General features: G+C 41.4%; 1 protein-coding gene across 1 annotated transcript in view; it reads right to left on the bottom strand.

Annotated features, from left to right (window-relative positions):
• The window catches only part of LOC141026698 (BTB/POZ and MATH domain-containing protein 3-like), a 301,838-nt gene that overhangs the window by 257,927 nt on the left and 26,592 nt on the right, over positions 1 to 17,319 (bottom strand). Inside the window, exon 5 of the mRNA XM_073503544.1 lies at positions 12,150 to 12,170. Coding sequence (XP_073359645.1) covers positions 12,150 to 12,170 — 21 coding nt within the window. The remainder of the gene's footprint in view (positions 1 to 12,149; positions 12,171 to 17,319) is intronic.

Consider the following 17,319-nt stretch of genomic DNA (forward strand, 5'->3'; position numbering starts at 1 on the left):
GGTGAAAAAGATATAGTGAGGATTGCTTGTATAGCTGTTGTTGGTGATGTGCCTGTTCAGAGCACATTTCACATTTTCTAGTGAACTGCTGCAGAGATCACAACTTTTCAATAGTAAAATGAGAGCAACCCTCGTAAACCACTTTGGGTTTGATGTATGTAAATGTATCAGCAAACTCTTTGTGGAGAACCCGAGTGCACGTGAGTGTGCAGAACGAAAAAACACGTATTTTTACAATTGGTGAGAAAGAGGAAGTAAATATCCGCACAAGGAAGGTTGCTAGATGTTCTTACAATAGAATACTTTCAATTTCCTTTTAATTACTTCAGTGGTCGTTAATTGGCAGATTTCGGTTTTATTGAGATCATGTTTGCTTTCAACCATCCCTTTCAAGCATGCAAGCTTTGTTCAGAGCCAGAAATAAAATGGAATCAAAATAGTGTTTCATCCATCCTCCATGTGGTATATAATACTGTTTCAACCACCCCGCTCCCGTGCAGCACCGCCGTGCAGCACTGGGGCGTCCCCGCCTCCCTCCTCCGGTCCCCCCGCCACCACTCTCCTCTCCGCCGCCGTCGGTGACGCCGCCAGGGGAAAGCCCGAGCGGCTCGACGGTGGCGGTCTTGTGCTCGCGCGTCAGCTGCTCAAGATTGATGCGGCGGCTCCAATCTTGATCTTCTTGGCAGTGATGGCAGACAATGGCAGTTGGAGTGTGGCAACAGGTCTGTAGTCGCAGCGGGTGGCGGCGACGGCGGCCATGTTGTAGTCGCTCAACCTCCGGTTCGGCTTGGGATTGTGGTGGCGCTCCTGGTCTTGATCTGCATCACGCGGGCACCCGGGACGGCGACCCTGGGCTTGACGGTGGTGTTCATCTCCTACGTCGGAGGTGGTCGGCCTGAGGCTGGGTGAGCAGATCTCGAGATCTGCAATCTAGTCCCGGCTGCGAGTCGGGGAGACATAGTTGCCGGTGAAAAGAGGTCAAGTTTTTGGACATGATGCAGGATTTTTTTTCTCTACAAAATTGTTTCTAAATCACATATAATATTTGTTCATCCTTGTAACGCTTGTTTAAACACCTTCGTGGCCTCAACTTGCTGATTTCTCAGATTTTCAAGCACAAGGATTTCACTTTTTCAATTCCTCAAATGTATCATCAATCTCAAACCTATATGATTCAGTGAGTTTCCCTATCATGGCTATAGCTGCATCTTCCTCAGCATCCACATCAGTGTTCAACGGCCTGGTCAAGTCTACCTGACATATTTTCTTTGTGCTAATAATAATGACTTTCATGCAACTATACTCGGCTCTTCTTCCATCAATCTTAAGAATTTCATCTAAAATTATCTTCCGAGAGACGCAAACAATCCCCAAGTTATATGTATATTCGGGCTAACCCGTACACATAATTGTGAAAGGAGAATCACCAAGACAGTTACAAATAATTTAATCATTAATAAATAGTATATTCGGGCTAACCCATACACATAATTGTGAAAGGAGAATCACCAAGACAGTTACAAATAATTTAATCATGTGAAATATATTACCTCTCGCCCCCGCAGCCATGTATCCTTCTTGCTTTGTCTGACACTAACCCACACGCAGCTTACAGCAGGTCATTATAAAGAGCAAACCAAGACACAGTTTTATAGTATTAATTAAGTGCAAAGTAAAATGGTAACTAAATCATTAACTTCCCACTACCCACTCAACTAGAATTACAGTTCGGACAAATACAAATAATAAATTACAAACTTGTGCATTCATCTTTAATTAAAGGAAAAGACTGTCATTCCTAACCATATTCTGAACATATCATGGAGCAATGTTCAATAGAAACATAAATTTTCAAAAGCATCTCTGTTATTGCATCAACGATGGGCGAGCGCGGCAACGCGCGGCTTCATGGTCTAGTTATATTTAACAGATGAGACACAAGCCATAAGAAGATCAACGAACTCTTGTTGGAAACCCAACTGAAGTAGCATCTTTTGAAGGAAAACCCACTCGACCATGTCGTACACTTTATGCATGTCTAGCTTGACAGAACAATACCTGGAATTTCCTTTCTTTTTCTTAATTGTGTGCATACTCTCATATGGGACGAGAATATTATGGGTAATAAGGCGTCCAGGGACTAAATTGGTATCTTTTTAGGTACAATCTTTGAACGACGAGCATCCCATCTATTCATGAAGCGCACTGGCCCATCTTCATGTTCTCTGGCTGGACATAGCTAGTTGTACGGCGAAATATGAAGGGCCATGTGGGACCTCCTACCGTGACCTGCGTGTTGGGAAAGGCGGCAGTGCGCACCCCTCGCTCCCCACGCATGCCCATGAGCAGGCCGAGGTGTGGGGCGGTGCTCCCTTATTTTTTGTTTCTTCTTGTTTTTTATTTTCTTTTTTGTTTTTCTTGGCTCTTTAAAAATGTTTGAGATTTGAAAAAAGATTAGAATTTCAAAAAAAGTTCACTAACAGAAAACTTGTTCACAAATTTCAATAAATATTCACAAATTCAGACAAATATTCACAATTTAAAAAAACCAAACAATTTTTGTATTTTGTTGAACAAACAATTGTATTTTCGATGAATGTTTTTTTTTTGTGTTTGATGACCAAAAAATATATATTCAATGAAGATTTTTTTGAATTTGATAAAAAAATTGAATTTAGATTTTCTTTAATTTAAATATGAAGAATATTTTTAATCAATTCTTCAACATTTTTGAATATGACAAACATTTCTTGAGTTTGATGAACATGTTTTGAATTTAAAAAAATAGTCACATTTTGGAAAATGATTGAATTTCAAAAAATATTCACTCATATCAAGATGTTCCCAGATTTCCTTGGAAACAAAAAGAAATAAAAAATGAGTGAAGAAAAGAAAAACCGTAAACCAAAAGTGAAACAAAAAAGAAACACCCCCAAAAAATATCGATGATATTAACCTACAAATAAGGACTCTAATTCTATAATTATTAGGGGCATAGAAATGCTAAAATGCTATTTGTTTGAGGTACAAAATTTGAACGATGAGCATCCCATCTATTCATGAAGCCCACTGACCCATCTTCATGTTCAGGGGCTGGACATAGCTAGTTGTATGGTGGAATATGAAGGGCCATCCTGTACCTCCAATACAACGACCTGCGCGGTGCGTAAGAGGGCAGCGCGCACCCCCTCCCTCCCCACGCGTGATCTTTGGCCGGCCCGGGCATGAGGCAGGTCTCAGAATTTTTTTGTTTCTTTTTTGTTTTTGTTGTTTTGCTTCTTTAAATATGTTTGAATTCCAAAAAAATATAATTTCGAAAAATGTTCACTAACGCAAAATATGTTAATGAATTTCAAAAAGTATAAAAAAAATCAGAACATTTTTTCACTATTTTTGAAAAGTCAACTTTTATTTTATTCAAAACTTTATTGGACTTTTCAATGATAATTTTTTGTCTTTGATGCATAAAAAATCAATGAGCGTTTTTCTCAATTTTATATTCAATGAGTATTTTTCTGAATTCACCAATTTGAAAATTGTTTGAATTTCAAAAAATTAGCAGCTTCAAAGGTTCCCAAATTTCAGAAAATTTTATGCATTTGGAATAAAAAGGAAATAGAATAAATAAAATAGACAAGAAAAATCAAAAAACTAAAACTAAAAGTGAAAGGAAAAAATGAACAAATCAGAAGGAAAAAACAAGAATGAAAAAAGAAACTTCCCAAAACTGAAAACGAGGACTTGGGCTGGGCGAGGGCGTGGCGAGAACGCATGCATTTTTCTTTTTCTCCCGTCTCTTTAATTTAAGAATTTTCAGAATCGATGGTACATAGGATGTTCTGAATTCGAAATTTTCTTGCAAACTCAAAATTGTTTCATGAATTAGAAAATGTTCATGAATTCAAAAAAATCATGAATTAATTTTTTGTCACAAATTCAAAAAAGTTTGGAAATTTGTAAAAACTGGTCAAGAGTACAAAGGAAATTTGTTTGAATATTTCTTTAAAATGGTAATAAAATTCGAATATCGGATAAAAAACAAATATGATATTTATGGATGATAAAAGAAGAAAAATAAGAAAAGGAAAAACGTAAAAGATAAAAGAACACGGAAAAAACGAAAGAGAACACCGAAAAAAGGAAAAACCTAGAAAGAAAAGATCCGGTCCAGGAACCTTCTGAACCGGTCTCAAGCTCGCTTCGCCTCGATTTTTAATGGGCAGGCCCGTCTACCTACGCTAGCGAGCAATCGCTAATGCAAACGAGAGAAAACCGCAGGCGCAGGTTATGAAGCGTGAGAAGAATCTTTCGCGGTTCCTCTACGCCATCGCTCGCAACGGGTGACCTATAGGCTATAGCATTTACGGAATATGGATTCCACTCAAAAAAACAAAAATTGCGGAATATGAGTGCAATGCTGCAACTAGAGATCTAACGCACACATAGGGTTATCTCGATTCGCTTGCTCCTTTTCCTTTCTTTCCTTTTAAAATTTCCCTGAACCTGTTTGTTTCACCGTACCGAGGGAAAATAGGAAGCAAGCGAATCAAACTAGGGCAGGTTTCAGGCGCTAGCACTACATTGGCACAGCTCGGCAAGACGACCTTGCCGTTGGGGCCCATGCCGTTGCACTGCATGTCGCCGAGGCACTCGTGCTCCACACGGCGTACATGTGAACGCACGTGTCGACGGTGCTATAGGAAGCGGCAGGGATATTTCACTGCATTACTACATTTCATCACATTCTTTGCAGTAATTATGTGAAACTTGTAATCTTCGTTCAAGAGCCAGAGATGAAATGGAATCATAGACTATTTCATACATCCTTCACGTTGTGTATATATATCATCTGAAATATGCGTGTGTTGGACTGGATATTTGTTCTTGTGGTGCTCTATATACCATTCCCATGGAGGAAAACAGCGAATTCTGTACGTTTGTGCCCACAATTGTTCCAGAATTCAGAGAATAAGCGAACCAATTCTGAGAACCGCACTCGTGTTATATGTAACCTTGCAATCTTTCTTCAGAGTTGGAAATGAACTGGAACCAACATACTATTTCATCCATCCTCCATGCTATCTTTGTATCATCTGAGAACCCACCGTGCGCACAATCTTTTTTCAGTTGGAAATGGTAGAGTAAAATTCAGAGAACTCACTCTAGCTCTGGTGAAAATGGTAGACTACATTGTATGAACTATTATGCCAGTCACACTTTGCATTGCTGTAAGTTGTAACTGATGTGTAAAATGGTAGCAAAGCGTTGTACAACGTGCTTCTGAACTAAGCTTCCAAACAACTTCCCAGCCGTGCTCACTCAAGAGCAGCGAAATGACATAATGAAAAGCCCCCTTTTGTTACCACGGCTGTGCATAGCAGATGAGGTAATTGGGGCCAATAGTGTTGCTTAAAATCCCATCTCATACAAATTTACATATTCACAGCAGTTGTCATGGTGCTCCTATAGGTGCACTATTTTGATGAAGTGAAGGTCTTTAATTAGTTTGCCTCGGAGATACCAGAGCTTGAATTATACTGTATTTTACATAAGGAAAACATAGCACAGATTCTATGAGAAACAACTTTGATGTTAGGGAGTTAAATTAACAGAATTTTTGGAAATCCTAATCTTGATTATTCCAATTGATGTTGCCTTAGTGATCACATAAGTAGCACCCTGCAATTTGAAATGTGACAACTTCCTTCATGCCCTTGTGGTATTATGAGTCAAGAGTCACACCATTCTGTAGCATCACACTTACCTTGTGATTTATTCAAGATCACTCACTCTGCCTTTTTATATATATCTAAACCATTTGGAACGCTGATGTGTTAGCTGACTCCTTCTGTTGAGTGTCAGGTGAGAAGTCATGTGGTGCCACATTTTGTGTTGAATTTTTGTGGTGTCTCGCCGACGGAGCTGAGGTTTTAGAGGAAACTACAAGGAGATGTGGACCAACTTGGCCTAAAATGCACTAGTCCACACTTACAATTTCGGTCGTAAAACACACTGGTCCAAATGAAAGCAGTTATACACTAGTTTTGTTGCTCTCCTTTTACTATTGAAAAGTTTTCTACTCAGGCTGCTGGCCGGCATCGACACAACATGCTCGCTCAAGGTACCAGCTCGTGAGAAATCCTGCTTGGAGGCACCAGCGCCAAGCTTCTGGTCCAGGCTTATCATTACGCTTGTGTTTGAGCTATCGGATGCATTGCTCCAGCAGAGTGATTCAGATTGCTTGTGAGGACAAACTCTTCTAATCATTGCTCAACTAAGTACAATTTGTCCCTGGTGAAACAACCCGGGTCACACAGTTGTGCACACATATGTGCGGCTTCGTCCGCAAATTGGGATGTCTTTCCGTGTGGTCTTTTGATCTATAGAAGAATCAAGAATTGCGATTAAGTGTCAGCATTCCTTCCCCTCCAAAAAAAATCCAGTGTTGGGTCTGAGGAGGCCATTTTCTAGTGTCAAATGGTTCAGCAACAAAACTTACGGATGACATATGAAACACCAATATTGAAAAAACTAAGGCCGAAAATAGTCACATAAGAATGCAGATCTGGTGAGGAAGAACTTTGATGTGAGGGAGTTTAATTAACTGACTTTTTGAACCTACTAATCTTGATTATTCCAATTATGTTGCCTTAGTGCTCTTATAAGTATCATCTGAAATGTCTGTTATATTTAGATATTTGTTCTTGTCTGTATCCCATTCCCATGGAGATAAATAGCAAATTCTGTGAACAGATCCAGAGAACCTCACTTTGTTGAATTTTTGGCGCAGAATTCAGAGAACCGAACAGATCCAGAGAGATAAATAGCAATTTCTGTGCACAGAATTTTCTAACACTTACTTAACTGAATTTCTGGACTTGCTAATCTTGATTATTCCAATTGTTGTTACCTTGGTGCTCTGCTCACATAGGTAGCCCCCTGCATTTTCACATCTGACAACTTCCTTCATGCCCTTGTTGTGTTGTTGGTCATGCTTGTTATGGTTGCACCTCATGAGCACACTACAAGAAATATGTCAACTAGTGACCTTCTGTCAGTGACCCTGGAAGAATTGGTCATAGATCTATGACCATTTCAGACCAATTCGTCAAAAGCTGTTCGGGGGGCTCCAAACCCTAAACTATAACAACCATTTTGGTTAGAAAGGTCGTAATTTCCTTACACGAAATGGTTATAAAGCAGATAGCACTGGTCCGCTGCCTTATTTCTAGCTGATCATGACCAATATAGATGGTCATAGCCTTGTAAATTGTGGTGGGTTGCTATGACTAGGCGCCACCTCATCAGTTTTGCCTATGTGTCAGGTCCATGTGGCAGTTTTTGCCCTAGGTTCTGAAGCAACCTATATTTCTGCCATTCCCAAAATTCCCAAAAAAATCTCATAAATTCTTTGGGTCATATCTTCGTCAAATATGTAAAAAACCTTCCTTGCCTAGTTAAAAAATAATTCAAAAATATTCATTTTCCTATTCTGTTCAGAAAAACACTTTGTGAAGGAAGTACCACTTTGGAATGTCCAAATAGTATCCATTTTCTACAGTGCTTTCCTATGCCCAAATAACCGTCCTACACCAAATGCCAGCTCAATCCATTCATTATTTTGAGCCCAGCTTCAACATTCGTATTTATGTCCAGTGTGGTACTTTGCAAAGCAAGTACCACCTAGGCTCCTCCTTTTGAGCTGAAAATTTGTGAAGATGGTCTTTTTAGTAACTGATCATCCTCGGCCAAAACTCACGCCCATTAGCCATGTGCATTTCCCGTACCGCTAATCAAACACCTGGCTGCTTATTCATGTTTGAGCATCGATTGGTCTCCTAGTGAGAATCTTATGTTGTGATTTTCTTCCTAGCACCTACCTGGGGAGTGCCCAACCCACTAGACATTCCTAGGCCGCCCAGAACACATGGCAACAACACGGTCACGCGGTGACCTCGCGGCGGGCATGCGAGTTTACGCGCTCTAGAGTTGGGGCCCTCAGCCACCATCCAAACCTCAACGTATCACCACCAAACCATGTATTTCTGATTAAATAGGTACTTATGTAACTAGAACTGATTTTTGGAAAAATTAAATAGCAAACTATGAGGTAGCTGCAGTTCAAATTTGACCCGCTTCCTACTGAATCGGCGGGAATTTGTCTTTTTCACCAGAGGTGGATCAAAACTTTTGACACCCAACCATTTTGTCAATTGTTCATTAAATATGTCCTAGTATTTTAGAAAATTGATTTGGTCCAATTTTGCAACAAATATATGGTAGGTCCTTCACAAAAAAACTCATTTCAGGCACTAGGAAAATGGAAAATGAATTTTCCGTGCAAAGAAAATGAAAACTCCCTTAGGCAACATTCTTTGGAATTCCAAGATGCACCCTTGTGCACAATATGAGATCATTTGAACAAACTATGCCATGAATGTGGCCATAAGATTGATCTTTTGGCTTGAAAGCCATGAATCTTCACGCATGATAGCTTGTTTCTGAGAACACTTTTTTAAAATAATTTCCGTATTACAAGTTTATTATTTTTCCAGGAAACTTGGCCACATATAATGACACAATGCGAAGGTTTTCCAATTTTTTGATTTTTTTTTGAATTTTTTATGCCCGTTTCAAAATGCGGTCAAAACGGCGGGAATGACCGTTCCTAGCTAGTGGTTGAATCTTGAATTTTTTTTGGTGTTTCTGTGATTAAATAGATACTTATGTACCTAGAAATGATTTCTGGAAAAAATAAAGAGCAAACTACGAGGCAGCTATAGTTCAAATTTGACCCGCTTCCAGTTGAATCGACGGGATTTGTCTTTTTCACGAGAGGTGGATCAAAACTTTTTACACCCAACCATTTGGTCAATTGTGCATTAAATATGTCCTAGTATTTTAGAAAATTGATTTGGTCCAATTTTGCAACAAATATATGGTAGGTCCTTCACAAAAAAACCTCATTTCGGGCACTCGAAAAATGGAAAATGAATTTTTCGTCCAAAGAAAATGAAAACTCCCTTAGGCAACATTGTTTGTCATTCCAATATGCACTCTTGTGCACAATAAGAGATCATTTGAACAAACTATGCCATGAATGTGGCCATAAGATTGAGCATTTGGGTTGAAAGCCATGCATCTTCACACTTGATAGCTCGTTTCTGAGAACACTTTTTAAAAATAATCGCCGTATTACAAGCTTATAATTTTTGCTGGTAACTTGGTCACACAATGCGAAGGTCTTCCAGTTTTTTGATTTTTTTTTGAATTTTTTATGCCCGTTTCAAAATGCGGTCAAAACGGCGGGCATGACCGTTCCTAGCTAGTGGTTGAATCTTGGAAAACTTTTTGTGTTTCTATGATTTAATAGATACTTATGTACCTACAAATGATTTTTGGAAAAAATAAAGAGCAAACTATGAGGCAGCTGCAGTTCAAATTTGACCCGCTTCCAGCTAAATAGACCAAAATTTGTCTTTTTCACCAGAAGTGTATAAAAACTTTTTACACCCAACCATTTGGTCAATTGTGCATTAAATATGTCCTAGTATTTTAGAAAATTGATTTGGTACAATTTTGAAATAAATATATGGTAGATCCTATACAAAAAAACTCATTTTGGGCACTCAAAAAATGGAAAATGAATTTTTAATCAACCATGACCAATTTTTCAGTTAACTACGACCAATTTAGATGGTCATGACATCGTACGCGTGTGCTGCATTTTGATTGGTCCGTGGGCGTTTCACGCGGATCGTGGATGGATCACCGTCGGATGCTCCTGGATCCAACGGCTGTCCTCACCCGAAGCCCACCTAAGCCGAAACCCTAGCTCTCCTGAGTCCTCGTGCCCCTCTCTCCCCGCACACCACTCCTCCTCCCTTCCAGATCGCAGCCGCCACCTCCCTCCGGCGGAGCGCCCCACCGTCCAGGGCCTCCCCCATGCACTCCTCTCTCCCATGAATCACCGCATGACCCCTTCTCCCCATCGCCTCCGCCGCTCCCTTTTCCCCATCGCAGTCCTTCCCCACGCCTCGCGCTGCCCAGATCCACGCGGCACCTCACCGTCCACGCCCGCTCACCGTCCCTCCCTCTCTGCCTCGCCCCTGTCTCCCACCATGCCGCACGCCACCTCCGGCCTCCCCTCGCCCCCGCGCTGATCCCCCCGTCGATCCTAGTTTCCCCCCCCCCCCCCCATGCTGGACGAGCGCCGCCGGTGGCGGCAGGTCACCATGGCCGCCGCCGACCTTTGTTGTCTCCCCCAACCCCGGCCTCCACTCCACCGTCGTTGGCCCCTCCCCGTCTTGCCGTGGACGCAGATCCGCTGGAGCTGCTCAGCCTGCGGTCAGACCCGCCCTCCCTCGACCCCTGCCCGCGCCGGAAACCTTAGCCGCCGGCCATGGCGACCGACCGCAGGGTGCAGGCACAGGGCTCAGCTCGACGGCAGTGCTTGGTATGAATCCCTACTCCCCTCCTTCTCCTCCTCTTCTTCTCTCCCTCTCTGACCCCGTCTCGTCTCGTCTCTGTAGGCAGGCGCCATGGAGTGGAGCTTCCTCTGCTCGAGACGCCATGGATCTTGTGCTCGTCAAGGTCCTTCTTCCTCCAGCATGAGGAAAAGCAGAAGCAGCTGCCGCATCAAGGTCCACCCCCCTCTCTCTATTTCCTCTTCACCTATCCCCTTCCCTTCCATTCCCTGATGAATGCTTCTCTTCTCTGTTGGTTTGGGTTGGTTGCAGGAAACTTCGATAGGGAGATCCAGCACGAGGAAAACTTCTTGGGTTTACTAGTAATTTGGGCAAGTGTGGTATTAGCAGTATTATGTTAGTTGCTTCATGATTCTTGCTGGTGGCTACTGGCTAGTTCATGCATGTGAACTACTTTCAGTGGATTTGTTTGTACATGTGTAGGTGAGATCCTGGCAGGATTCTCTAGTTTGGAATTGATTCGTGGGGATTGAGGGAGCGCCTTGTGTTTCTTGCTGTGGTGGATTATGGCTAGGTATAGATTAGTGCTCTCTCAGGTGCTCATCATTTGGATTACAAACAAGCCTTGCTTGCATGGTCCAGTGTTGGGTAGGAAGGAGTTATGAGCGTCTCTTTGCCATGTCAAAGTGGAACTCTGATGCAGACAGTCGCATTATCTTGTTCCTTTCTTGGTTGGTCAGCTTAAGATTGAGGGACATGGATCAATTGTGCTTGTTTATGTTGGCAGATTGGCAGGATCTTCCCCTTTACTTTTGCCAATCATGCATGTTCTTTGCAATGTTGAGTTCCAGTGTAAGGGATGCTCATTACTTATAACCCCATTATATCTATACAGTCCATGCTTTGGTTCTGAACTAGAATAGAAGTAGTACATGGCAGCAGCCCAGATTGGTTGTAGCCTCAATTGCAAAAGTTCTATTGTTTGGTGACTCTACTTGCTCACTTAGTTCTGCTGCAACAGGTTTTCGTAGCTTGTTCATGCCTGCTCAATGTTGTTCATGCTGAATGTTGTTGTTCTCTGTGTAGATAATATGCTGAATGTTGAATGTTGTTCATGCTCTGTTTGATTTGTCTGAATGTTGTTCATGCCGAATGTTGTTGTTCTCTGTGTAGATAACTTGCTGAATGTTGAATGTTGTTCATGCTCTGAATACGACAAAATGATTGAGCTCTATTTGATTTATCTCTTCTCTGTGTAGATAACAATGTCGAATGTTGTTCATGTGACTGTGTGTATGCAGAAACTGTGAGGATGACAAGGAGAAGACCTCCAAGCTTCGTTTTGTTCTTCTTCTTCATGTGCTACTTGCAGCATCAAGGGGATTTTCGACCGCTACCAGCAGGCCACCGGGACCAGCCTGCGGACCGAACAGTATGAGGTTGGCTGCTGCTTCTCTATCTTGCCTCCATCCATCTTTTTCTTTAGCTGTATCACTTTCTCCTTTCTTTGATGTGGCTGATTTGCTTCCGTTTGATATCATGGCAGAATATGCAGCGCACCCTGAGCCGGCTCAAGAGCATCAACCGGAACCTGCGCACCGAGATCAGGTCAATGCCTTTCCTCTTTATGACCATCTAAAGAGATCTTCTACTAGCATTGATAGATCTGAAGCTAATTTGCTATAATTGGCATCAAAATTGTGAGTGTCACTAGTGATGCACTGCTCTTTTTCCTTGTGATGCCTCAGTACTGGAGAAACTGTTTTGGTTAATATGCAATGGTCTTTTGCTTATGCTCTTTTGAGTTTGGCAAGTGATTATTTGGGGAGTAGATGTAGTGTGTGCTTATGCTCTTCTGAGATTTGCAGGAGTAGTTCATTTTTGGGACATGTGTTAAATAAATAATGTGTGTTAAATCAAGCCTAGCATAGTACAATATACACACTAGATTGTTTCTGAACATGTTAAATCAAAAATGTGTATGTGTTATTGTATCCTAGTAATTCTTCTGTGTCACTCTATCCCAGTAAAGCAAGATGCTTGTTATACTCATGTTCCTGATGATATTGGTGTACACTCAATCTGGTTATTTCTTCTAGTTCTGCTACTAGTTGTTGTGTACTCCTAGTGCTGTAGTTGTTGTGTAGTAATACAGAAATATTAATGCTCAAATATGATGATGTGGCCTGCAGCGCACTTGCTTCGACGTCGACCCGTCCATCGTCATCGCCTTCGAGGACAACGAGGACACGGCAGGCGCCGTCGGCCTCAGCGACGGCTTCCACCACTACCACATCGTCGTCACCTACCAGTTCCACGACGGCGTCTGGGCCATCGAGTCCTTCTGCAGCTGCTGCCGCTGTTCCTTCCATAGTTTGGGTGGGACTCGTCGTATCGGCCTCCTCGTTTCCTATTTCAGGTAGTACATCCTTCTTGCTCGAATCTACTATTTGATCTGCCTGCACATATCCCGCTCCAGCGCAGAATTGATGGGTTCTTCCTGGATCCTTGTGTAATGAGCTCTTGTTTTTTTAGTACTTCTGTAATGGTATTTAGAAATAAAATTCATATATTTATATATATGTTCTTTTAGATAAGTATGTCAATACATAACTAGTAATGTAAATGGTGTGACGCAGTTCTAAATATAAATGCAAATAGCTTGTGAATGTCAATCTCATGTATTAGGGTCCTTGCATTGTTTTGTATTAGTCATGCTCCATTATCATCTGATTTGTGGAATATTATCTAACTGGTTGTGTTTATACCAGTCAATGTGCAGGGGCAGTCGGATTATTCCTGGAGCTGCCACAACAGAAGTAGAACTGGCAAAGAGATTGAAGGAGTTTTCTCTGAAGGAAACAGGGTAACTACATTTTATTGTGAGACAAATAAATTTCATATATACATGTAAAAGGGCACATCTGAAACATGAGGGTACAAATGATAGTTCTTTTTATTAACCACCTTCAAGTGCACAAATTTTATCATTGCATGCATTCCAGTACAATGGCAACAAATAAAATATACAAGTAATATTGTGCATGTTCTCCTGGTGTTTATTGAGTGGTTGCATCTGAAGTCCACATTGGGGTTTTAGTTTGTAACGTCATGTTTGTATTCTTTGTTAGAGTTCCATAATTCTGTAGGACTCAAGACATATTTAATATGTGAACAATGTTCTTGCCATAGTATTTTTTGTAGTTGGTTTATTAAACAGAATGTTACTTATTAATCCTGTGCTAATTTGCGTCATCTGTTGTTGGTCAATTATGCAGGTTGGATCAGTATGCCATTTCAAAATTTGGTGAAAGTTTTGAAATGGTTCCAAGAACACTATCTGAAAATGCGGGTCTTAGTGCAGTGGAGATAATATCTTCCCTCTACGCTAAGCATTCTGCTGGCAATATGAAAGTTGGCAAACCTTATGTAAAGCTAAAATTCTTGCTATGTGCAGGGTGACTAGTGATGCAGTACACCAAGCAGTAGCAGGCATACCAAGCAGCAGCAGGGGAGGGGCTCTCTCGAATGTCGCCGCTGCCAGTCATTGCTACTGTCACTTAGTTTAGCTCGGTTGATGTTCGTTTAGTCCCTACCTCTCTTGCAAGCGTCTACTTCTGGTGGTAGCTGTAGTCCCATGTAGTTGTACTACCATGTACTCGGCATGTAGTTCCAAAACTGATTCTGGATGTTATGTGAAGTACTATTTGTGTCCTCTATCTGTTCCCATTTGAATGTTGGTGATTTATTTACTAGCAAATTGAAATTTAAAGAAAATGACCTTGACAATTGGGACCCACTTACTAGAAGAACCCGACAATTGGGACTATTTGAATAGTGGATCCATCTTAAAAAAAAGAAATACTTGAACTCCTTAGCCAAAATAGCCATGGCCCAAAAATAAAAAGGCTGCGATGTTGGGCTTGGCCCATGAAGCTAACAAAAATTGACAGAAAAATACACTAAATTGGCTGAATTAATGGGCTCGGCCCATATAAACACCCAATTGGACCGGGCCGATTCTAATTTCATGACCTTTTCAATTGGTCATAATATTGCCATGTCAGCTTGCCACGTCGGATCCGAAGTGGCCTGGGCAGACAGCTAGTGACCAAAACAAAACAGTAGGCATATTTTGGTCGTAAACATCTACGACCTTCTCACAGAGAAGGTCGTTAATTTCAGTTTACGACTGCCAGCTTTTGACATTCTGTTTTTGCTCACAAAAAGGTCGCAAATGAAAAACAATGACCTTTCAGTGACCAATAGTCAAGGTCACAAATTGACATATTTCTTGTAGTGGCAGTCACACCATTCCGAAGCATCATGCTTACCGTGTGATTTATTCAACTGAAGTTCTGCCCATCGCTTACTCTGCCTTCTTTATACATACATCTCTAGACCATTTGCAATGTTGCTCACAGTTGGTTGTCAGGTGAGAACGTGAGAAGACATGAGGTGCCACATTCCTTGCTGAAATTTTGTTGTGTCTCGCCGACGAGCTGAGATTTTAGAAGAAACTACAAGGAGATGTGGACCAACAGCAAGCTCTACCTCGCAGTGGTGCACACTTACAATTTTGGTCGTAAAACACACTACTCCAAATGAGAGCAGTCATACACCAGTTTGGGCATGATGTATGCAAATGCAGTGTAGCAAGCCGTAACGTTGGTGTATAGCATCTGAAGTGTATGAATGAGTGTGCAGAATCACGAGGCAACGCTCAATGGTTGGCGAAAAAAAGATACTAAGGATAGCTTATATAGCTGTTGTTGGTGATTTGCCTGTTCAGAGCGCATTTCACAATTTCCAGCGAACTACTGCAGAGTTCACAACTTTTCAATAGTAAAATGAGAGCAACCGCATAAACCACTTTGGGCTCGATGTATGCAAATGTATCAGCAAACTCTTTGTGGAGAACCCGAAGTGCACGTGAGTGTGTAGCATGAAAAAACATATTTATATACAATTGGTGAGAAAGAAGAATTAAATATCCGCATAAGGAAGGTTGCTAGATGTTCTTATAATAGAATACTTTCAATTTCCCTTTAGTTACTTCAGTGGTTGTTAATTGGTAGATTTCGATTTTCTTGAGATCATGATTGCATTCAACCATCGCTTTCAAGCATGTAATCTTTGTTCAGAGTTAGAAATAAAATGGAATCAAAACACTACTTCATCCATCCTCCATGTTCTATATAATCTTTGTATTGTCTGAACTTTCGTGTTTTGATGGGAAGTTTTTTCCTTTATCTGCATCCCATGTTGTGTTCCATGGAGAGAAAAAGTAAGAAATTCATGATGCATAATTGCTTCAGATTCAGACAGATAACTAAAGAACTCACTCTACTTCTCGACAAATGGTAGAGTAAATTATCTAAACTATTATGTCAGTCACACATTGCACTTACCCGCAAACAAAGTCACATTTTGCACTGTTGTAACCGAGGTGTAAAATGGCAGCAATGCATTGTACAACTTGCTTCTGAACTAAGCTTCCAAACAGCTTCCTAGCAGTGCTCACTCAAGAGCAGAGAAATGACAGAATGAAAAGCCACTGCATTAATCCTTCTGTTACCACACATTCCTAGCTACTCATGCTGCTGGCCGCATAGGTACAAGTTGCCATTCGTTCCGACTCCTCATGTTCGCTCAAGGAAGCAACTAGTGAGTAATCCTGCTTGGAGTCACCGGCGCTAGCCAAGCTTCAGGTTCAGGCTTATTGCTGCGCTTCCATTTAATCAATCGAGTATTGAGATATTGCTTGTAAATGATCAACTCTTCTGATTATTGCCCAATTAACTACAATTTGGCCCTGGTGACAGAATCTAGGTCACGCAGTTGGACCTGGCATTTTATAGAAGTAAAGATACTGGATATAGTGGTTATGGTGCTATATAGGTGCATTATTTGGATGAAATGAAGACATTTAGTTTGTTCAGAGATAACAGCAGTCGGGGCTTGATTTATATGAGAAACAACAGAAGTACAAAACGTAGATTCGGCGAGGAACAACTTTGATGTTAGGGAGTTTAATTAACTGAAATTTTGGACTTGCTATTATTCCAACTGTTGTTGCCTTAGTGCTCACATAAGTTTTCTTTTTGAGAAACTAGTGCTCACATAAGTAGCGCACTGCAATTTGACATATGACGACTTCCTTCATGCCTTTTGTCGCACCATGGCCAGTTGGTCATGCTTGTGATTGTTACACCATATGAGCAATGGGTCACACCATTCCGAAGCATCACACTTACAGTGTGATTTATTCAACTGAGGTTTTGGCCTCACTCACTTTGCTTTGTTATATAACTGTAGACCAGTTGCAGTGTTGCTATGTCAGCTCACTCATTCTGTTGGGGTTTGGGTGAGAAGCCATGAGGTGCCACATTCTTTGTTGAACTTTTGTTGTGTCTCGCCGACGAGCTGAGATTTTATTCAACTGAAGTTTTGGCCTCACTCACTTTGCCTTGTTATATATCTGTAGACCATTTGCAGTGCTGCTGTGTCAGCTCACTCTTTCTGTTGGGGTTCGGGTGAGAAGTCATGAGGTGCCACATTCTTTGCCGAATTTTTGTTGTGTCTCGCCGACGAGCTAAGATTTTAGAAGAAATTGCAAGAAGATGTGGGCCATTTAGGTCTTTGCTCGTCTAGTGCACACTTAAAATTTCAGTCATAAACACACACTGCTCCAAATGAGAGTAGTCCTACCCAGGCTGCTCGCCGGCATAGGCACCTGATGCTAGCTCAAGGAACCAACTGGTGAGGCATCCTGCTTGTGGGCGCCGACGCCAACCTTCAGGTCCAGGCTCTTCATAGTGCTTCCATTAGAGCTATCGGATGCATTCTTCAGTAGAGTGATTGAGGTTGCTTATGCACGACCAACTCTTGT

Source organism: Aegilops tauschii, chromosome 7 (assembly GCF_002575655.3).
Source record: "Aegilops tauschii subsp. strangulata cultivar AL8/78 chromosome 7, Aet v6.0, whole genome shotgun sequence".
NCBI classification, from domain to species: domain Eukaryota; kingdom Viridiplantae; phylum Streptophyta; class Magnoliopsida; order Poales; family Poaceae; genus Aegilops; species Aegilops tauschii.